The 23,070-nt window shown below is 44.2% G+C and overlaps 1 protein-coding gene across 4 annotated transcripts in view; it reads right to left on the bottom strand.

Annotated features, from left to right (window-relative positions):
• Positions 1-23,070, bottom strand: part of LOC149308108 (noelin) — a 57,175-nt gene that overhangs the window by 21,244 nt on the left and 12,861 nt on the right. Inside the window, exon 1 of one of the 4 annotated variants that reach the window (XM_089535097.1) lies at positions 10,654-11,358. The exons of 1 other annotated variant lie outside the window; for it this stretch is intronic. In XM_089535097.1, coding sequence (XP_089391223.1) covers positions 10,654-10,803 — 150 coding nt within the window. In that variant the 5' untranslated portion in view covers positions 10,804-11,358. Of the gene's footprint in view, positions 1-8,094; positions 8,120-8,631; positions 8,931-10,653; positions 11,359-23,070 lie in introns of those variants that run through there. 2 more of the 4 variants (XM_089535099.1, XM_089535100.1) reach the window with 2 other exon arrangements.

Below are 23,070 nucleotides of genomic sequence, written 5' to 3'. Positions count from 1 at the left end.
CTGAGCATGGGGAGAGGAAAGGAGGGCTTTCATGCCAAATCACATCGGTTAATGAGGGATATAGCCTTGAAGGTGGAATCCGCATCATCGCTTGGATCCCTATAATGCTGATGTGGGAAGGTGTATAGGGAAGGAGCTTAAGACGTTTCTTTGCCTGCGCTGTGAAGATCCCTTAGGATCTGTGACATTAATCTGCTGCACACATGCTTTGATCACAGGACATTTTGGGGAGACATATTATTTAATCACTGCCTGGATGGCGATGGCTTTTGAAACGCTGTTGAAATGCTTGATCTTTCAGCAGCTGGTAGAAAGGCAGCTTACTACAACGGCTGTCTACGTCGATGTCCAGGGTGACCTTGCAAGATGCTAGCAATGGCAAAAAGTCCTCCTTTCCTTACAACAGTTGGGTACATAGAGCCTTCAAATTAGCCTTGCTAACAAGAACATGACAATAATGTGACATTACTATGCCCCACTGACTGTCACTCTGTTTCTAGGCAACATTCAAAATATTGGCCATGTCCTACAAAGCCCTATTCAACTTCGGTCATATGGGGAGACTATAGCGGGCATCCTGTTAGTGGCATATGCAGATGTAAGTTAACCTTACACTTTAGTTGTCTGTTATTTGCCATCACGATAGCTTTGACTTATGGCAACCTTATGAATGAGTGCTTCAGCCACCAACAGCCCTACTAAGGTTTTGCAAATTCAGGACCATGGTTTTCTTAGCTGAAACAACCCACTTTTAAGGTGGTCTTCCTCTTTTCCTACAGCTTCCCACTGTACTAAACATTATTGTCTTTTCTAGCTGAGCCATGTCTTCTCATGATATGTCTAAAGTAAGATAGCCTTTTGAAATGTTGATAGTTTAATACCATCTTCCCCTTTCATATGCTTTAATTACAGTATTGAATAGTTAACTATAATTGTATCCATTTGTTTTAATTTAGAATCTGCCTCGAGTTCCAGGGTTTTGTTTTGGGTGAATATAAACAGAATAGACAAGAACAATATTGAGAAATGCTTAAATTCACCACCGTAGAAGTAAATGTTACACAGTCCATTACAAAATTGAATCAAGAAACCCATATTCAGATCAAATGGATAACTCCACCCCAGTTGCACAAATAGAGCCATGCATCAAGATACAAGAGTTTCAGAAACGGACAGAGAAAACCTTTTACGGCTTCTCCAAATTTTTCAGGGACACGGTGTTCTAAAAAGCAGCTCCTGGATCTATTTTTTGCTAATGACATAAATAATTAAACCGCCTTAAAAGCATCTTGATGGTCAGGCTGTTCTTTGAGAAGAGGAGGCAAAGGGAATGGGGAGGAGAGAACAAAAGGTACAAGCTGAAATGGTCTCCTCTGCACTGAGTCTCTACATTTCGGTAAGTCTGTGTGTGGGAATCGCAGCTCATGCTGGGCAGGTAGAAGATCTGACATCTGTTCCACCTTCTGATCTAAGCATTTTTGGGTTGCAAGGCTTAGAAAACCCTGTGTGAGATTTTGGAGAGCTGGTGCCAATCCACAGAGAAAGGAAGACAATTAAATGGGTCCTAGAGCAAATCAAACCTGAACTCTCCCTAGATGTCAAACTGACTAAACCAAGACTTTGGCCATATCATGAGAAGACATCACTCACTAAAAAAGACAACAATGTAAGGTAGAAGGCAGCAGGAAAATAGAGGATGGCTCCATTCCAGATGGAAAGACTCAATGAAGGAAGTCATGGCCCTGAGTCAGCAAGACCTGAGCAGAGCTGTTGATGATAAGGTGACTTAAGGCCTTAAGGATAAGGTGACTATGGCCTTCACCCTAAGTTGAAGTTGACTTGATGACAGTTAACAACCATATGGAGGAACTGGACATAATGTGGATGGTCAATGAGAGGTTACATGGGGGTGTATGCGTGTGGTTGTTGGGTGCTACAAAAGAAAAGGGCTATTGGAATACCCTTGGCCTAGTTCTTACCCCAAGACTACCAGAAGTATTTGACAGTGGAATAGACTGCCTCAGATGGTCAAGGACTCTCCACCTTTGGAGGTCTTTAAACAGAAGATGGGTGGCTTTCATTGTGGAGTCCTGCATGGCAGGAATGGCCCTTGAGGTCCTTTCCAGCTCTCTGCTTCTGTGATTCTTTGATATGGTTACTATTGGTAGTCCTCACTAGAGTGGAACCACTGAATCGGTGGGATTTAGGTAAGAGTTGACTTGCCATTTGACAACTCATTTAATGGGTCTACTCCAGTGGTTCCTAACCTTTGGTTCTCCAGATGTTTTGGACTACAGCTCCCATATTTCTTTATTGTTGGTCATGTTGGTTGGGGATTTTGGGATCTGAAGTCCAAAACAAATGGAGGAACAAAGTTTGGGAACCACCGGTCTACTCTATTTGTTACTACCAAGAGGATTCAGGCATTTGTCTTTTCCTGCTCAGTGTCCTGGGAACAATGCATTAAAAATTATGAGCCATCCATCATCCATTCCTTTCCCAGTAATGAAAGTATGACAAGATTACAATATTGTACTTAAATGGTTAGCAATATCCTACTTTCTATGTTGCATACTCTAATATTTTAATCACTTTCAAACATTCAAATTTGTGGCCTCCCAAAAAGGTAGAGGAGAAATATTACACCTTTTAAGAGCCAGGTTGTGTTGCTGTTTTCAGCTCTGTTGTGGGTATTGATACACTAATAAAGAACATGGGAGGACAATGTGTTTTGTACCACAGGATGGAAGCTGTGGCACACATTCAAATATGTGCATGTGTTTTTAAAGTAGTAATTAAAAGCAACCTATAGTTAAAGTATAGTTACTCTTAATTACTTATGTTTTAGTACATATTGTTGTTACTAGAACCAGGGTGGTGACATGGTTTGAGTGTTGGAGTAGGGCACCAAAGGACCAGGGTTCAAATCCCTGCTCAGCCAAGGAAACCCACTAGATGAGCTTGGACAGGTCACACTCTCAACTTTAGAGGAAGGCAATGGTAAATGTCCTCTGAATAAATCTTGCCCAGAAAACCGTCTGATTCAGCTTGAAAGCGTATAAGGACAACGCATTTGAGTTACAATTGAAAAACAGGGACGCAAAGAGTTATTTTTTCAAATGTAACTGCAACAATAACTGCTTACATTTGTGTCTCCTGGTTCAGCCCTAAGATGGTGTGTTATAGATTCAAGGCTCCCTTTGCTTTTTTGGAGACATGACTTCATAGATCCCTATTATGGCTCCTCATAAGCCACGGAGCCCATTGACAATCTCCATCAATCACCTTTCTCTTAGTCTAACCCTGTAGATTTATTAACATCCAAACAATGATGCCTTTATTGGGCCAACCAAAATGCACAATTCCATGTTGTAAGTTTTCGAAAACTTTGAAAGCTTGCAACATGTAAAGGTGCATTTTGGTTGTCCCCATAAAGGTATCATTGCTTGGATGCTATTGGATTCGCTATATGGCTAACATGGCTACCCCGAGATGTACTGTTGATTTATGTTGAAGATAAACCAGGTTGGTAGCAAAGGATAACTTGATGACCTTTCCAGCCCTACTTCTCTATGATCCCATTACTCTAGGATACACATTATAAGGTTATGGAATCCAGGGACATTGGACAGTCCAAAAGCACACTATAAATGCACACAATTGTTATCTTCTTTTTGAAGTAGCTCCTTGTCCTGGACATAAGGTTCAGTCTTGTTGTAAAACCTCAGAACATTGCAATTGTCCAAGGTGCAATTAGATTTCTTAAAAATGTAAATATAGCCACTTAATAAGACTGACTTCCAATCTGTGCTGTTTTATCCCTCCAAACACTTTTGTCAGAGCTCAAGAATTTGTAGACAGTGCTTACGCAGAGAGTTGATCCCATGTGGGTCTCAAGAAAGGATAACAGAGCTACATCAAGAGGTGGCCTTAAGAGTGCCCCTCCAGCTGTGGATCAGAGGCAGAACTGGCAATAACAATAATGGAGAACGGGGCATTTTCTGGCCTAAATCATGTTGACAAACCCACTGAATCAATTGAACTTATATATGGGTTAACATCATTCATCAGTTGATTCAGTGGGACGACTCTAAAAACCAGAAGGATTCTAGTCTCTTTGTTTTCATACTTTTTGTCCAGGGATATCTTTCTGTGTTTGCTGTTCACCTTTTAATGCTGAGATGGTGCAAGAACAGCTTGTGGGTCACATGTGGGACAAAGCGTCATTGTGTGCCCCTCAAAACTCCCCAGGATGCCCCTGAAATTTCCCGGAACTGATTTTTTTCCTCAATGGGAGAGTGTTTCCAGAATAGGGTGACCAAAATGGTGAAAGGTCTGGAAACCATGCCCTATGAGGAATGGCTTAGGGGGCTTGGGGGTATGTTTAGATTGGGGGATAAAAGGTTAAAAGGTGACATGATAGCCATGTTTAAATATTTGACAAGACGTCATATGGAAGAAGGTGCAAGCTTGTTTTCAGCTTCTCCAGAGACTAGAACATGGAGGAATGGGTTCAAACTACAGTAAAGGAGGTTCCACCTAAACAATAGGAAGAACTTCCTGATAGTAAGAGCTGTTCAGCATTAGAATATACTGCCTCAAAGTGTGGCAGAGTCCCCTTCTTTGGAGATTTTTAATCAGAGGCTGGATGGCATCTGTCAGGAGGGCCTTGACCATGTCTTCCTGCATGGCCAAATGGGGTGGACTGGATGACCTTTGGGGTCTCTTTGATTCCAGGAGTTAAAATTCAAGCAAAAACAACCCCAAACCATTGTAAGTTATCTTAAAATGCAATAGTTTAGGAAGTCTTTCTGAGATTCCCCCAATGCCCTAACTGTTAGTCACAAATAAATTGGAAATGATATGGCATCTAGTTTACAGAAGATGTACACTGCAGCCTGTTGAAGGATATGGAGTAAAAACTGTCCCCACCCATATGCAGTTAACCAACTCTGCTAAACAACTGCATCCTTGGATTACCAATGGTGAATAACCTACCAAGTGATCTGCTGATCACATCATAGACAACTGGACACAAAATCTCACCCAAAAAAACAGGTGAGATTTAAGAGCTGCACATTATATTGGATCCACTGTGTCACCTGGGGAAGGTTACATTTTAAAGGAGACTGGTTAACTGGAGTTCATTACTCTGACCATCCAACAAGCCATTACTTGTTAGTGTTGCTACAGTCCAGAAAGTAAGCTCACTGAGTTACTCAGTGAATCAAGTTACTGTTACTATTATGCAATTGGGGGAAAACAAAACAGACAAATGCCCTCTGGCGCCCCCAAGTGGCCAGTTCAGAAATTGGAAATTTAGTGAAAATGGTCAACACATTACAATGGAACAAGCAGACGACCCATTCCTATTCCACTGAAAAGCAGTCAACTACAACCATGGCTCTTCCAGGCAAAAAAGTAACTCTGTTCCAGATCATTAGTAAATAGTTACCCTAGCAATTCATGATAAAAGGAGTTACTGCTGAGCTTTGCCAACAACCAAAGTGAGTTGTCTTGGGCAAAAGGAAAACACCAAATCAGACAATGGAAAAGCCTCAAAGGTGCCCATCTTTGCTAGCTGGTAAGACTATACATTGCATCAATATTCTTTTTCTCTCATTCACAAATGCAGTTGTTGACTAGTGGTTGCAGCATCAGCACCTTCCCTGCATGAATGGGGCTTCATGGGTCCACCTTTGTGCTTTCTTCTAAGGGAATTATCACCCGCTGTTGCTCCATCTCAGCCTTTCCCTTTCTTTCTCATACACTCCCTCCATGAAAACACACCACAGGAGCAACGTAAAGGGTGTCTGCAAATGCAGATGGTCAAAGAGCTGTCAAGGACAGAGAGGACTGTGAAGAGAATGCCATTAGCATCGATCCATTTTCCCTGGGCCTAAAACCTTCTATCAAGACCTCAAGATTCCATCTTCCCACTTTCCCCGTCCCCTTCCATTCCCATGCACAACGTTTTGCCACCTTCTTTCATGGTTATATCTACCCACTTTGAGGGAGCATAAAAGATCGGCTTTATCTGTTCACGTGGAAAAAGCAAGCAAGCAAGAGGATGGTCTCCAAATCAGAGCTTTAAAAGACCACAAGGGCCACCCAGTTCAACCTCCTTCTGCCATGCAGGAATACACCATCAAAGCACTTCCAACAGAAGGCCATCCAGATTCCCTTTAAAGAACTCCAAAGAAGGAGACTCCATCACTCTCCAAGGCAGAATCTTTCTCTGTCAAATAGCTCTTACTGTCAGGACGTTCCTGGTAATGTTGAGGTGGAATCCCTTTTCCTGTAGTTTGAATCCATTGCTTCATGTCCTACTCTCTGGAGCATCAGAAAACAAGCTTACTTCAAATTCAGTGTGACATCCCATGGCTATCATGTCACTCCTTAACCTTCTGTTTCCCAGACTAAACATACACAGCTCTCTAAGATGCTTCTCATAAGGCATGATGGTTTCCAGACCTTTCACCATTTTGGTTGTTCTCTGGACACAACATCCCCCTTGAACTGCGGTGTCCAGAAGTGGACACAGTATTCCAGGTGAGGTCTGTCCAAAGCAGAATAAAGTGGCACTATTACTTCCCTCGATCTAGACACCACACTCCTATTGATGCAGCCTAGCATCACAGTGGCTTTTTTTTTTAGCTGCTGCAACAGTATATCTGAAAGAGTTCCAGGAGTCTTGGTAAACCACAAGCTAAATGTGAGTCAACAGTTGACTCATGCTCAGCTTGTGGTTTACTAAGGCTCCTAGATCCCTTTCGCAAGTATGTTGCCAAGCCAGATGTCCCCCATCCTATATCTGTGAATTTCATTGTTATCTCCTAAGTGTAGTAGCTTGCATTTCTCCCTGACGAAATACATTTAGTTAGTTCTGGCCCCAGCTCTCTAGCAAAATGAATCAGGATAGAGAGGGTTTGAGAGTGCTCTTTCTCTCAATGTCTGTATGAGAGAGACATTGTGTATGTGTGTGATTTAAAAGCATCACACTTCATGCAAGTTTGCTCTCAATACCGATCGGATTTAGTGAATCACTAAAATATATATTGACCAGAGTGATGAAAAAGATTGCAGTGATAACAGGCAGACAACCCATCCTTAGTAGTTAATTATAACCATGGTTTAATATATATATAGGTTTAACAAATATCCATCATCATCATCATCATCATCATCATCATCATCATCATTTTAAGTGAACTATTAGGTTCTTGTTGTTCACCACTGTTATGTCTCCTACTGAAGAGTCCCAACTAGAGAATGAATCCATTGCTAGATGGTGAATCAACACACAGCCAAATCCCATTAATTCACCAATTCTGCTCTAATTTGGATGATCATCTTTTTCAAACTAAGAGGCTTAAATTCATCAGTGAGTCCAAAATATCGTCAGATCTTTTGCCAAGGGCAAAACCCCTCTGCGTCTGTCCAAGATACCTGACCAGATCTCTCTCCGAACCAACCAGCCCATGTTCCTTTCTGAAAACTTAGCCAATATGAAGAAACAAATTGAGGAGACACATGTAGGCAGGGCAAAAAGGAATGTGGTTAGGGCAGGAGACCTTTCCAGGGAGGTTAAAAGAATGAAATGAGAGGCCCAGTAAGGTCAAATTGGGGCACTCATGTGCCCCCTCTTGAATGACTGTCTGGATTAATCCCCAATCTGTCTCAACCCCCATCTTTCTGCACCTAAGATGTCTTCTGTAAAGGAGCCAACAGTCTCAAGTGCTGACCCAACATATTCCTGGATTTGTTCCATTTCATCAGCTTTAATCCCATTAGAGGATCTGGTTTAATAGGAAAACACATGACTTTTACTTCTTGCCAATTTATGGCTGCTTTCTAGACCATTTTCTTCTTTATCTAAAGCAATACGTACAAAGATTGCCCCAGTCAGCAGTCAGGATGGATGGATAGATAGATGGGTAGACCAACAGAGAGACAGACAGGTTCACACCATATAGCAAAATCCTACAAGATAGCTGATTTGAACCATGTTACCTTAGAACTCCTGCTCTACTGTGTTCAACAGGGATTAACCTCTCATGCTAACAGGACTGCAGCCTTCATTCCTATACATACCGCTTCGCATTTGGAAACTGTCAGGAGGGGAGAAAGGGAAGGTATCACTGATAGAGGACATGCTTGTTCTCTTTCCTCTGTGTCTTAATGCTCCATTGGAGTGAGGGTGATGATGGAATAAAGAGTCCCAATGCCCACTTTGATTCTGATTCTCTCAGGCTCAAGGAGACTCACACTTCATACTTGGACACTGGAGAAGATGAGAGAGGGAGAAAGAAGGAAGGAAGGAAGGAGGAAGGGAGATTTAGGAGCGAGAGAGGCATGAAGAAGTGGGGTCTTGGAAGCTATTCAGGCTCTGTCCTGGTTAGGACTTGGATGGGAGAATACCAACGAACGCCAGGAGCTGTAGACTAAATATTTCTGAGGAAGGAACTGGCAAAACCACCTGAGTATCCTTTGCCTAAGAAAACCCCAAGGGATCCATGGGGTCGCTGTACGTTGACAGGCGACTTGAAGGCCCAGACAGAAAGCCAAATTGCTTCTCTGAACTCCAGCAGACCTATTGAATCAATGGGACTTTAGTAAGTGCTGACTTACCATTCAGTGGCTGATTGGATGAGTCTCCTTTACTTGAGGTTAAGGGAAAGCTTTGAGCAGCTCTCTCCTCAACACAACTAGCAGCCTGGTTCTGCAAATGCTCAACCAACAATCAATCATCAGTCAATATCCATCATTGCTCAAAAAGCAATCCCCAAGGAAAGGCACAGGTTGGTGAACTTAGTCCATGCTCTCATTCTACAATGTTTCCCTCCTCTTTCCCCTGTGTGCTTCTCCTTCCCTCCATCTCTTCTCAGCCCCCACTGAACTGGTCCATGCTTCACCAGCGCAGGCAGGTTAGTCAATGAAAACTCCAGAGAAACCTAGACTGAACTGCAGCTAGGGGTGTGTCTCCTTTCTCTCTTGCTGCCTTTAAAAGATGATATGTCTGTGGCATGTTTGCATATATCAAGCCATCACTCCATGCTGCAGTCCTTGAGCGATGGGCAGAGCAGACTGTTGCGCACTGGATTTACAGTGATGGATGTTTGCAGAGGAGCAAGCATGGGCTAGGCTCCTTCGCCCCACCCAACCCTGGGCCAGCCAGCTAGCTAACCCCTTCTTCAAACTGCTGGATGGAGAAAGACACCCCCTTTTTATAAAACTCCCAATCGTCCAGCCTGGCCAGGAGCCCAAAGCTAGGGGAGTCTCCAAAACCAAGGAAGGAAAGAAGGGTGTGTGAATGAAGCACTGAAGGCACCTTGCCAGTCTAGTAAGTGACCCAGAGGCACCCAGGTGTTTGGAGCAGAAGGGGTGCTTTCACCCCCAATGCCCCTCCTCTCCATCAGGAGGCGGGGCAGAGAAGGTGTGCTTAGACCTTGCAAAATCTTAGCCCATGACTTTTAAGCTGTGGTCCACAGGTTCTCTCAGATCCTGGGGAGCTTAGCCTAGTATCCGTCAGGAGCCTCAAGAACCAGCCACTCTCCCCCCTCCACCTTGATTTCTTTCTTTTGACTTCAGTTATTAGCCTCCTAGGATCTTTCGGGTGCCCCAAGAACCAGCCACATACACCTTTGATTTCCTTCCTATAAGATCTTAGCCTTGGGTCCTTCAGGAGCCCTAAGAAGCAGCCACACTCCCACCCTCTGATTTCTTTTCCGTTTGAGAGCTTAGCCCAGGGTCCTTTTTGACCAAGAAACGGTCACATCCCCCCTTGATTTCCTTCCCATGACCTGAGATCTTAGCCTAGGGTCCTTCAAGAGCCTCAAGAACAAGTCTCACATCCCACTCTCTGATTTCCTTCCCTTTGGAAATCTTAGCCTAGGGTCCTTCAGAAGCCCCCCCCCCAACACCCACACCCCCTGGTCTTTTCCTTCCCTTGACTTGAGATCTCAGTAAGGTCCTTCAAGAGCCCCAAGAACCAGCCACATCCCCTTGTTGATTTCCTTCCCATGACTTGCCTCCCTGTCTCTCTTTCCAGGGAAAGCCTCCATAGCTTTGGTCCGACCCCCCCCCCCCATCTCCTTTGCAAGGTCTTCACCCCCTTGGGTTCCTCAACCAAGGGAAGGGGACCCTTTGCTGGGTCTGGGAGTGAAGGTCAAGACCCTTTTTCCTCTCCCACCTGAACACCTCCCCCTCCTTCCCCTCCCTGGTCCAAGCCTCGCCCCCTTCCCATCCATCCATCCATCCATCGGAGAGTGATGGAGTCTCCTTCTTTGGAGGTCTTGAAACAGAGGCTGGATGGCCATTGGTTGAGGATGCTTTGACTGTGAGTTCCTGCATGGCAGACTGGGGTTGGACTGGATGTCCCTTGGGGTCTCTTCCAACTCTGGGATTCTAGGATCTCCCCTCATCCTCCATCCATCCATCCATCCATCCATCCATCCATGTGAGAGTGGTGGAGTCTCTTTCTTTAGAGGTCTTTAAGCAGAGGCTGGATGGCCATCTGTTGGAGATGCTTTGAGTGTGAGATCCTGCATGGCAGACTGGGGTTGGGCTGGATGTCCCTTGGGGATCTCTTCCAAATCTGGGATTCTAGGATCTCCCCACCACCCCCTCCCTCCATCCATGCCAGGCACTCACTCCAGTGCTGCGGTCCAAGGTGCCTCCAGAGGCGGCGGTGAGCTTGGTGGTGTTGAGTCCCACCAGGGAAGGCAAGGTCTGGGACATCCAGTTGGTGATCATGGCCATGGTGCTGAGGACCACCCCGATCTTCAGCAAGGGCACCGACATGACGGAGGCGCCAGGGGGTCCCAGGCGAGCTCCCCTTGCCTTCTCCTCCTCCTCCTCTTCTTCTTCCTCTTCCTCCTCCTCCTCCTCCGCTCCTCAGGCGCTCCCACCGCCGCCTCCTCCTTCATTCTGAGCCGGGCTCCCTGCGCCTGAGGGCCGGGCTGCGCGGCGCCTCGTCCCCATCCTTCGGGGCCCCGGCGATGGCAGGCAGCCCTTGCCCCATCCTAGCCTGGCTGGGCGATCTCCGCTTCCCGGTGGTGCTGAAAGGACAGCTGCCTGAGCCCTGGCTCCAAGCAGCAGGGCTGGGATCGCAAGGGAAGGAAAGCACCCAGGCAAGAGCCAAGACTTTCCAAAGTGGGGGAAGGTTGCCTTCCTTTTAAAAAATGTCCTCCCCTTCCTCTCTCCAAAAAACATACAAACACAGACCCTTCTTTCCTAGGCTGGAGGCGAGGCAATACACCTTGTTGCGCCAGGAGCGGACTGAGAAAGGAGGCGGGTGGCCTCGGATCCAAGGAGGAGGGAAGGAGGAGCCCTTCCCTGCGCCCAGAAAGCGCATTCTGATGTCAAAACGGGAGGCTGGGTGGCTGGCTTACTCCAACTCCCTCCTCCCTCTTTTTCTCTCTCTCTCTTCCTTTCCCTCCCTTTCTCTATCCCTCCTTTCCCTCCTTAAGCTTCTCTCTGCTGCCCTCTGGTGGAGGAATCTGAGACGAAGGAAAGAAGGCTTTTTTTTTTGGTTGGTTCTGTGTGCCATCAAGTCGCTTTGGAGACCCCAAGGTAGTGTGACTGGGTGAGTTGGGTGCATTCAAGTCCTTTCTGAATGATGGCCACTCTAAGGTGAGAGCGTGTGTCTTGTGTGTCTTTAAGTCCTTTCTGACTGATGGCCACCAGTGAGTGTGTGTCCTGGGTTCCTTCAAGTCGCTTCTGGCTGATGGCCACCCTAAGGGGTATGTGCGCATGTGTGTCATGTGCCTTCATGTTGTGAGGGTGTGGGTGTGTTATGGGTCTTCAAATAGTTTCCAATAGCTTGAAGGCACAGAACACATGCCAAGCGATGGTGACCCTAAGGTGGGTGTGCATGTGTCTAGTGTGCCTTCAAGTTGCTTTGGACTGATGGAGACTCTAAGGTAGGTGTGAGTGGGTGTGTTGGTTGCCTTCAAGTCCTTTCTGACTGATGGCCACCCTAAGGTGAGTGTGTGTGTCTTGTGTGTCTTGAAGTCCTTTTCGACTGATGGCCACTTTAAGGCCAGTGGGTGTGTGTCCTGGGTTCCTTCAAGTCACTTCTGACTGATGGCCGCCCTAAGGGGTATGTGTGCATGGTGTATCATGTGCCTGCAAGTTGTTTCCAGTGACCTGAAGGCACAGAACACATGCCAAATGATGGTAACTCTACGGTGATTGTGTATGTGTCTTTTGTGCCTTCAAGTTGCTTTGGACTGATGGAGACCCCAAGGTAGGGGTGTGTGTGTGTGTGTGTGTGTGTGTGTGCCTTCAAGTCCTTTCTGAATGATGGGGAACCTAAGGCGATTGTGTATGTGTCTTATGTGTCTACAAATCATTTCAGACTGATGGAGATCCTAAGGCAAATATGTGTAAGTGTGTGTGTGTATTTGGTGTCTGCAAGCCATTTCTGACTGTAAGCCACCCTAAGGTGAGTATGTGTGCATACTGTGTGCCTTCAAGTTGCTTCTGACTGATGGACACTCTAAGGCAAATGGGTGTGTGTCTTCAAATCACTTCTGACTGATGGCGACCCTAAGGCACGTGTGTGTGTATGTGCGTGTGTTGGATGTCTTCAAATTGTTTCCCACAGATGGTTATCCTAAAGGGTGTGTCTGTGTCTGTGCTGTGTGCCTTCAAGTCATTTCAGACTGAGGGCCACCCTAAGGCGTATATGTGTGCGTGTGTCTTCCTCTCTGTGTGTATGTTGTGTGCCTTCAAGTAGTTTCTGACTAATGGCTACCCTAAGGCATATGTGTGTGTGTGTTAGGTGCCTTCAAGTCATTTCAGACCGATGGCCACCTTAAGGTGTGTGTGTGTTGGGTGTCTTCAAGTGGCTTCCAACTTATGGCAACCCTGAAGGAAACCTGAGAGCCAGCATGGTGTAGTGGTTTGAATTTTGGACTATGATTCTGGAGACTAGGATTTGAATGCCATGAAACCCTCTGGGTGATCTTGGGTAAGTCACACTCTCTCACCCTCTCTAAAGAAACCTGATAGATTCACCCTTAGGGTCACCATAAGTCAGAAACCACTTGAAGGCACACACAACAACACATAACAAAGGTAAACCTATCAATTTTTTTTTTTTTTGCAAGATTTGTTCAGTGTTTGGCATTGCCTTCCTCTGAGATTGAGAAGGTGTGACTTTTCCAAAGCCACCCAGCAAGTTTCCATATCCAAGCAGGGATTGGAACCCTGGTCTCCTAGAGTCCTTGTCCAGCACTCAAACCACTACACCATACTGACTTTCTAGTACATTACTACTTTCATCAAATATTTTCCCCCTTTCCCTTTCCCCCTTAAACTGGCTTCTTTAACTGCAAAAAAGGTCAACCTTCTGCATTCCCAAATGGTTAGAGCCTTGCAGAAGAAAATGCAAATTGTCCTTAGTCCTCAAATTTGCTGTACGCTTAAAAAAGAGGAGATAAATGGTCTCCTCTGGGACTTCCATTTCAAGAAGTGATGGGCCAGATCTTCCACTTCATTTGCACCACATATACAAAGGTTTACATCTTAACCCTGCTGGGGCATGTTCACAATCCCCCTGTGATGTTCGGATCTTGAAGTGAAGCCAGCGGCCATGTTCAGACTAACCCATGGCTACTGTTATGATATTAATACGTGGGGGAATTAATGATTCCATTCAGTTAACTTTTAGCATGACTGGATGATGTTGCTGGTTCGAGACTCGAAGATGCTTACAACCGTTAAAAGAGCCCTCGCTTTAAAATAGGCCAAATACAAACGTTAAAATATATCATCACACTATCCATCAAATGAAAACCGGTTAAAAATGCAACTATTAAAAATGACAGCATGATCCCAGTCTCTGCAGGGCATACATTCCCACGCTTACTGCACATAGCAAATATTTCCACCAGAGGTTAACCATAGAGTTATACTAGAGAACCTTAAAATGCTAGAGAGGTGGTCTCTCTAAGCATCTGGATGTCATCCAGTCCAGCTTTATTGTCTTGAACACTGGGAGGACTTCCAGATGTCTAGATAGACCCTTTCCCCCTGGACTCAGGTAAGTAAAATGCTTGTTACCGGTTCCACAGATATGGGGGTCGTACTATACACAAAACATAGACTCACATACCTATGGCATTTACATGTTTCGCACATACCTATGGCACATATATCTGTACCTGGCTTCCACTCCACCAAAAGCATCTGAGGAAGTAGACTGAAATCTACGAAAGCTCATGCTGCCAAAGTCTTTCAGTTAGTCTCAAAGGTGCTACAAGATCTCTCTACGTACTGATTCTACAGACTAACATGACTATATCTTTGAATTCAACCACCACAGACAGACAGTACATCACAATTCTGCAGTACCTAGTCTCCTTTCCCCATGTTCCCACCAGATGTACCTGTGAGAAAGCCCTCCTCAATTGTAAAAGATAAAGACTGCAATCCTTAGACAGAGTCAAGTGGAAGGAAGTCCCATTGAACAGAGTGGGGCTTGCTTTTGAGCAGGTTGTACAAAACTAGACCACATGAAGAAGACTACAGAGAACATATAAGGGTGACGGGGACTACTAGTCCATGGGTATGTGAATCCACTCTGGCTTTAAAGGAACTTTCCACAGTGCTGAATTTATTTTGAGAAGGACAGGGCTCAGCATTTTGGAAAGTCATGTTATAGTTGCGGCTAAAACACAGAGCGGATCAAACCTTCTGCTGATATGGAGGCTACCACCCCCAATAGTATGGAAGGACTGGACTGTCTCTTTTCACGCCGCTGATCGGCAAAGAGAAAATCCATGCTCGCCCTCCACAGAAACAGCTGTTGATATGATTTTTGCCGGGTCTAAATATCATCAGTAACAACAACAACTACAGTTACCAGCATCCCACTTTGCAGACAAAGCCATGCAAAGCAGGGATCAGTGTCTCCTTGTCAGACAATTGCATGCTTTCCCCAGAGACGTTGGAAGCAAATGCAAGGTTCTAGTGCCACCTTCTAGCCAAGGCTGGCATTGCAGACTGAGAGGTGTGTTAGAAGGAGCAAAAGAGAATGCATTTACCCTTCCAAGGTCTGAAACTCAAGTCAATTTGCCATCCTTTAAGGCTAAAATATCCTGAAGGCAACGGATCCTGATTTTGGAAGCAAAGCTGGGTCAGGCCTGGGGAGTCCTTGGATGGGGGACTGCCAAGGAATCTCATGTTCATACTCAGCCAGGGAAGCCATGGTCCTGAGTTTGCAAGACCTGAGCAAGGCAGCTGATAACTGGGAGGGTGGAGGAATAACAAAAGGAGGGCATTGCTGCCTATTAAGAATTTCCTCCCCCTAAATTCACCTTCTCCCAAATTCTCCTTCTCCAAATTTAAGCACTGCAGTCATTTAAAACTTGAGATGAGTGTTTAGAAATACAGTTTAGGCATGCAAAGAGAAGCAGCAGGTTAAACATTTCCAAAAGAATGCAACCGCAGCAAACAGAAAACAAAATAGGTTTGTGGGGTTTTTTTGGGCGGTGTGGCCATGTTCTAGAAGAGTATATTCCTGATGTTTCACCTGCATCTGTGGCTGGCATCTTCAGATAATGCATTTTTAAATTCAATGTAAAGATTTGCTGCTTTCCCTTATGACTCCTGCCGCTGTGCAAATACAATGGATAGTTTTGGAAAAGGCGCTACTGGAAAAGGCTTTCCGGTTGCATGGACTCCTGACTAGGAGCAACCCGTTTAGAAGATGAAGCTATACTGCCTCTTTTTAATCACAGATCCTACTTTTAATCTCCATTAGAGAAATATTTGATTTCAACGTTTTGTAACTGCCTGATAATATACGATGCTATTTAATGGCTGGCATGTAAGACACTCTAATTTACTATGCGCTTCTACTCACGTCTACCCAGAAGCAAGCTTCAGCAGCATTTAGCCCTGAAGACAACACACAACAGTGTTGTTGCCTTTCAAACATATGTAAGAGGATTTCTGTGTCTTCATTATCCCTTCCAGAGGAGAGCAACTAAACCAATGGATTCAAATTACAGGAGATCCTGACTAAACATTAGAAAGTGCGAAATGGTAAAAGTGAGATTTGACCATGGAATGGGCTCCTATAGACTATACTACTCCTATAGACTACTTTGCTGAAGGGTTTAAAGAAGAAGTTGGATGGTCACCTAACAGTAAAGCTCTAGCTATAGAGTCCACCACTAGTAGGGGGTTGGACTAGATCTGTAGTTCCCAACCTTTGGGCCTCCATTTGTTTTGGACTTCAGATCCCAGAAGCCCCAGCCCAGCTTAGCCAACAGTCAGGAATTATGGAAGCTGAAGTCCAAAAAGTCTGGAGGACCAAAGGTTGGGAACCACTGGACTAGATGAATAATGGATAGGTGTCCCTTCCAACTCTATGATTCCATGATTATATTGCACCATCCTCTCTTTATATCTGTTGTCATCTGATTGGCTGTGTAGTTTTGTGTCTCCTATTTTCTGCATGGTCTCTGTCTGGAGGAGGTTGCCCTCACTCTGAATTGTCTTCATGGACTCTCATTGATCAGTCTGGCTATGCAGCCTTGTGGGATCCATTACCTACATGCACTCTCCATCTGGCTTTGCCCTCACTCTCAGTTGCCTTCATATACACTCAATCTGATTGGTTGAGCAGAACGGCAACTTCATGTTGTTTGCTGTATGGCTGTTGCTGTTGTTGTGTGCCTCCAAGTCATTTTTGACATGGTGACTCCAAAGCTATCATAGGATTTTCATGGCAAGTTTCTTCAGAAGATGCCACTCCATCCTCTAAGGCTGAGAGAGTGTGACTTGCCCAAGGTCACCCATTCCTGACATTTGGCCAGTGGGTTTCTATGCTACAGCAAGAAACTGAACCCTGATTTCCAGAGTCATAGTCCAACACCCAAACCACTACACCACACACTAGGTTGTCCATATACAACTGAGGAAGGAATAAGAAAGCAAAAACGCTCCCCGCCAAAAGGAAGGGCAATTTCAAAGAAGTGGTGTGAATATTGATAAAAGCATATGGCTAGATGCAGATTTTTAAGAACACATTGGCTGGAATTCTTTTAGTTTCTTAACCATACACAGTTTCCTTTTGAGGAGAAAATGGACATTTTTGTCTTATGTACAATAGCTGTATTAAATTCAAGACTGCAGAAACAGAATGGTATATGCAGTACTATTGTGCATGGCTACATATTGCACATGGATGGGCATGGAGGGAGCAAGCTTGTTTTCTGCTACTCCAGAGACTAGGACTCGGAGCAATGGATGCAAGCTGCAGGAAAAGAGATTCCACCTCAACATTAGGAGGAACTTCCTGACAGTTAGGGCTGTTCGACAGTGGAACAAACTCCCTCGAAGTGTAGTGGAGTCTCCTTCCTTGGAGGTCTTCAAGCAGAGGCTGGATGGCCATCTGTCGAGGATGCTTTGATTTGGATTTCCTGCATGGCAGAATGGGGTTGGACTGGGTGGCCCTTGCGGTCTCTTCCAACTCTATGATTCTATGATTCATATGTGTCCACATGGGGCACAGGAGCACTGAGCATGAATGTGTATTGCACATATAGTTACACATGGCTATTTGGTGGTGCATTCACTTGTGCATTCTTGCCCCTCACTAATGAGGCAACATTGTGCAACCATTGCATTATTTTGTTGGCATACAGTTATGCTCATTTCCTCAGTGCATGATCAAGGCAACAGATCAACGGTTCTGCTCCTCTCAAATTGCTCTCTGTGTTCCAAAAAGGAAACTGGGGCAGGCTTCAAGCTCTCCATTCCCACCATGCGCTCGTGACAACCACGCACGAAACCTCAAAACTGCTGTGATGTTTCCCAAACTTCATGGCCCATCTAGCAATTCTGATCTGCCTTCTCACTTGGCAGATGTCTAGGCTTTGCGTGGATGGTGTTGTCTCTGAACAGCTGGCCCTACATCCGCGATGGAACAAGCCACATATGGCTAGATCAGTGTGGGCTGAACAATGAAGGCCAGGCAAGAAAGCAGAGCTGACAGAAAAGTCTTCATTTATTTTTCTTCCTTTTAAAACAAGAAATGGCTGTTCATTTTAAATCGGAACAGGTGGCACTTTGTTTGGATTTATGAAATGCAATTAAAAGACACCTGTTTTAGTCACATCTATGGGATGTAGATAAGGCCTAAATATCCTAAAGGAGATCATGTCTCGTTGTGGAAGCCTAGCAGGGGCAGCCCTGGTTAGTACTTGGACGGGAGACCACCAACAAATACTGGGTGCTGTAGAATATATTTCAGAAGAAGCAACTGGCAAAACCACCTCTGAGTATCCCTTGCCTAAGAAAATGCGATGAAAATATATGGGTTGCCATAAGCCAACAAGTGTCATGAAGACACATGCATATAATGGGGCTGAACATAACCCCCCTTCTTCAATAGAAAGAACAATCTATTCTTCCCACAGCTTTTTGTCACTCTCCACTCTCCAAAATCAGGAAAGGAAAAAGAAAGGAAGAAAACATGACCTCAAGAGATACACTTTTCTGTATTATTGGCTTTGAGAACAAGCTAAAACCAGGCATTCTTGAGCGATAACTGAACCGCTGCAGGTTTTACAGAACCATCACAAAAAATCCAATTGCTCATTTTTCTAAAAGGAAAAGCTTGAGGACAGATAAAGAAGTGCACTATTGCTGGAAAGGATGCAGCCAGGAACAGAAATAAGGTTAGCCAAGGTGTGTAATATCTACATACAACTCCGCTTGTGTAACTTGGAACTGAGCGAGGTTGTTTCATATTGGACACCAATGTCCAGTCACTGAAAATCGTAGAATCATAAAGTTGGAAGAGACCCCAAGGGCCATCGAATCCAACCTCTTTCTGTCATGCAGAAATACACAACCAAAGCCATCCAGCTTCTGATGAGGTGGAATCTCTTTTCCTGTAGTTTCCATCCATTGCTCCATGTCCTAGTCTCTGGAGCAGCAAATTTGGCAAGCATGCCCCCTATTTCATCATCCAACTTTGGTTGGGGAAAAAGACTGGAGTCCTGGTGGTATTTTATGTATGCATCAGTTCCCCTACAGAGGCAGGTGTCACATTGAAGTTTAAGGTTGTGGAAGCAAAGCTACACATTTATTTATGCATATTATACATGGATGCTCATGCATTTTGATCCACATGGGATGTCTTGGTTCAGTAGTGCAATTAGGAGAATTATTTGTGCATTAGGTATTAGTTCCCATCTGATCTTGGAAACTAACCAGGATCAGAGCTGGTTAGTACTTGGATGGGAGACCACCAATGAATACCTGCTTTATTTCAGAGGAAGGCTACGGCCACCCACCTTTGAATATTCGTCCCTTGAGAAAACCCTATGAAATTCATGGAGTCATCATAAGTTGGCAGGTGACATGAAGGCGCATAGACTCACCGACAAAAATGCAAATAAGGGATGCAGAAAGGATTTTGAAGAGCATATTGTAAATAATATCGAGGCCAACCTTAAAAATGACTGGAAACCCATTCCAAAAAGTAAACATGACAGAAAATGTGACTGGGCCATAGGATGACAATGGGATTAAAGGCATACTAAAAGTGGGTAAACTGAATGAATTTCTCGCCTCTATCTCCACTGGAGTCGAGGGGAAGTGAAACCTCAAGCCTGAACTTATATTATGAGGCAGGGAGTTTGAGGAACTGAAGCAAACAATAGTGGCAGGATTTGAGGTTTTACCCATCTGGCAGTTCTTAAAGGGCTCAGCTTTGTGATATTGCTGATCTTCTAAGAATAATATTTAACATGTCCCTAAGATCATCAATATTAAAACCAGAAGAAGACTAAAGCCTGGGGAAGGCGGATAGGAAGGAACTAGATAAGATGCTCAGGTCCAGAGATATATCACTAAATAACAAAGTCAGCATAATCTAACAATCCTATCTATGTATGGATGTGAAAGCTGGACATGAAGCATGCAGAGAGGGAAAAAATACCTTAACTGGAAATAAGGTACTGGAGGAGAAATCTAGAGTAGACAGCATGGCATAGTAGTTTGGTGTTGGACTATGACTTTTCTGAGAGACCACATTTAAATCTTGGCTTGGCCATGAAACTCACTGGGTGATGTTGGGCAAGTTACATATTCTCAGCCTCCAGAGAAGGCAATGACAAACCTCCTCTGAACAAATCTTGCCATGAAAAACCCTATGATAGATTCCCCTTAAGGTCACCAAAAGTCAAAGCAACTTGAAGGTGCACAACAACAATGCACTAAATCTGGACTAAATCAGATTGTTTCCCTCAACCACAGATGCACTAAACAATCCAGTTTGATACTGCTTTAATGGCCTTGTTTCCATGCTATGGAACTATGGGGTTTGTAGTTTTGTGAGACCATTATCCTCCTCTGTCAGAGATCAAGAAACTGCAATTCACAGAATTTCATAGCATTGAGTCACCGCCTATTTTATTCCCCTCCAGGGTTGCCACAGAAGCAAAGCCTCACAGAAATGGGTAGGATCCTAGTGGATCCTGGGGATCCATTCCTGCATAAGTGAAACCAATCTCTTCGGCATTCGTGGCCCTGGTTTGGATCTTCTTGTTCAGCTGTCAATGCATCTTATCTCTGCAAGTGTCCAATTCAGTTAGATGGCAATTAGTTTTGCATTACTTTGCGCAGGGACCTTAATCCCGATTACAAGGACAGATAAACCAGTAATAAATATGACCCAGGGCTGAACATGATCGGTCTCTTTTTATTGGTGAAAGCTGAAGTTAGTGAAATGCGACATAAATTGGCTGATGAGATGAGGCAGCTGCTTCTAGACACAGACTGGCATTTTGCCATCTGACTCTCTGTCCATTGACCACAGTGCTTCACACCAGAAGTTCATGTTCACCACGAGAAGAAATGCCTACAGAGATGTCTGTAGGCAACACAAGAGCAGAGGGGGCTTGGAAGTAACACTTTGGAAGCAATGCATTACGTGCAATTAATTCCCTTTTCCAACGACAAGGGTATCAAACTATAGCTGAGATTTTGCATTGGGAGATATATGGCAAAGTAATGCCCAGGCAGACCTATGATCTTTTTAATACTGTAATAGTTTAATACCATTTTAAATGGTCAATTTTGGAGGTTTTAATTGTACTGTGTTTTTTAAACTGTAAGCCACTTTGGGCCCCAGTCTTCTGAGCAGGATAGAAATACTACTACTCCTCCTCCTCCTCCTACTACTACTACAACACTCATCCCTCCATATTTGTGGCTTTGATATTTGCAGATTTGATTATTCACAGATTTGATTAATATGTCCTCTCTAGGAATATCTCGGTCCTCCAACGCAACTCTATGGTCAACTTTAGCTAAATGTTGCACTGAAAGACCTAGAGATTCCTAGACAGAATACTCTACTAGGCATTTGTAGCTCCTCCAGTGCAGTTCTATGGTCAGTGTCTGTCAGACGTTGACCACAGATTTGCACTGGAGGGCCTAGAGATTCCTAGAGATTCCTAACCCTAGCGAACATGGAGGGACAAGTGTACTACTACTATTAATAATAACATGTTTCCTCCTCCACTTTTGCAGACCTCCAGCCAGTCTTTAAGCTGCTGGCACATTACAAAATTAATGCTGTTTGACACCACTTTAACTGTTATGGCTCAATGTTATTGGATCCCAGGATTTGTAGTTTGTTGTGGCACCAGAGCTTACTGACGGAGTAGGTTAAAGAGCTCACAAAACTGCAAATCCCAGAATTCCAGAGCATTCAGCCATGGCAATTAAAGCAGCATCAAACTGCACTGATTTTGCAGTGTGGATACAACTTATGTCAGGTTATAGGGATGTAGCCAGGCAATACTTTTCTAATGGCATTGGCTCTCTCCCATCCATGAAATGGACTCACAGTGAAAAGGCGAGTCTCGCAAAGGTTTGGGTCATTGCGTAGAGAAGTAGTGAATTCCTCCTTTTGCGATGACTGAAAAAGCTCATTAGTAGATATCAATAACAGGGTGCCAGCCAAACTTACACCACTACTTTAACCAACAATAGCCAAGTGACAATCCTGCTACCATGCAGTTGTGCCTTTGTCATTGAATTAATGCATTAATATGAAGAACTAAACTAATTATGCATTATATGACCCTGCTTCTCTACATTGAACAGAATTTGATTATCCACTCGCTTTGGTACTTTCTGAATGGGCCAAAATGTTTTTGCCACAATCAATCAATCAATCAATCAATCATAAGTCAATCTCATCCAAATATATATATGCATTGTGCATTTTTACATACAAAAATATGTGCATTTTTTTACAAAAGCTAAAACTTTGGCTGAGATCCCGTATGCTCAGATGTAGCTACAGCAATGAACCTCTATCTTCTTAAGTACTTGCGCCAATGAATATGTGTGTTCCTTCAAGTCGCCTGTCGACTTATGGTGACCACATGAATTTCATAGGATTTTCTTAGGCAAGGAACACTCAGAGGTGGTTTTGCCAGCTCCTTTCTCTGAAAAACAGCCTACAGCACCTGATATTAGTTGGTGGTCTCCTATACAAATACTAAGCTGGGATGACCATACTTAGCTTCCAAGATCAGGCCGGATCTGGTGCCTTTGGGGTATTTCGGCTACACTAGGGATTTTATTAGTACCAATTCACCCTGGTATTAAAATCCCATTGGTCCAGAACTGAAATTTGACACAAATTAAGCCCATATGTATCTGGAAAAACACACACACTTTGGTTACAGTGTGTATATAATAAGTGTGTGTGCATGAATGTGGGCATGAGAGAGAGAGAGAAACAGCAACGACTTTAGGCTTGGAAAAAAAGATGGAGGAGGAGGAGGAATAAATCCTTTGCAGGAAAGCATCAAAGCATTGCTCTTAGATGACATATAAAAATGAATAGCAAATATTTTCTTTTCCTGTCCTGTCTATATAGTTTTAAAATTCTACCATTAGAAGCTTCTGTGTATTTAGGTTTTATGTAGCATGCAGTTATTTTAATGCATGGGTGGGAACTGACTGGCCTTCCAGATGTTGCTGAACAACACTTTCCAGCATTCTTTCTCATTGGTGATTCTGGCT

The sequence above is a fragment of the Sceloporus occidentalis genome, unplaced genomic scaffold (genome assembly GCF_023333645.1).
Source record: "Sceloporus occidentalis isolate IW3139 unplaced genomic scaffold, rSceOcc1.0.p SCAF_8, whole genome shotgun sequence".
Lineage (NCBI taxonomy): Eukaryota > Metazoa > Chordata > Lepidosauria > Squamata > Phrynosomatidae > Sceloporus > Sceloporus occidentalis.
Note: the sequence above shows the minus strand (reverse complement) of the source record. Positions and strands in the feature narration are given on the sequence as shown.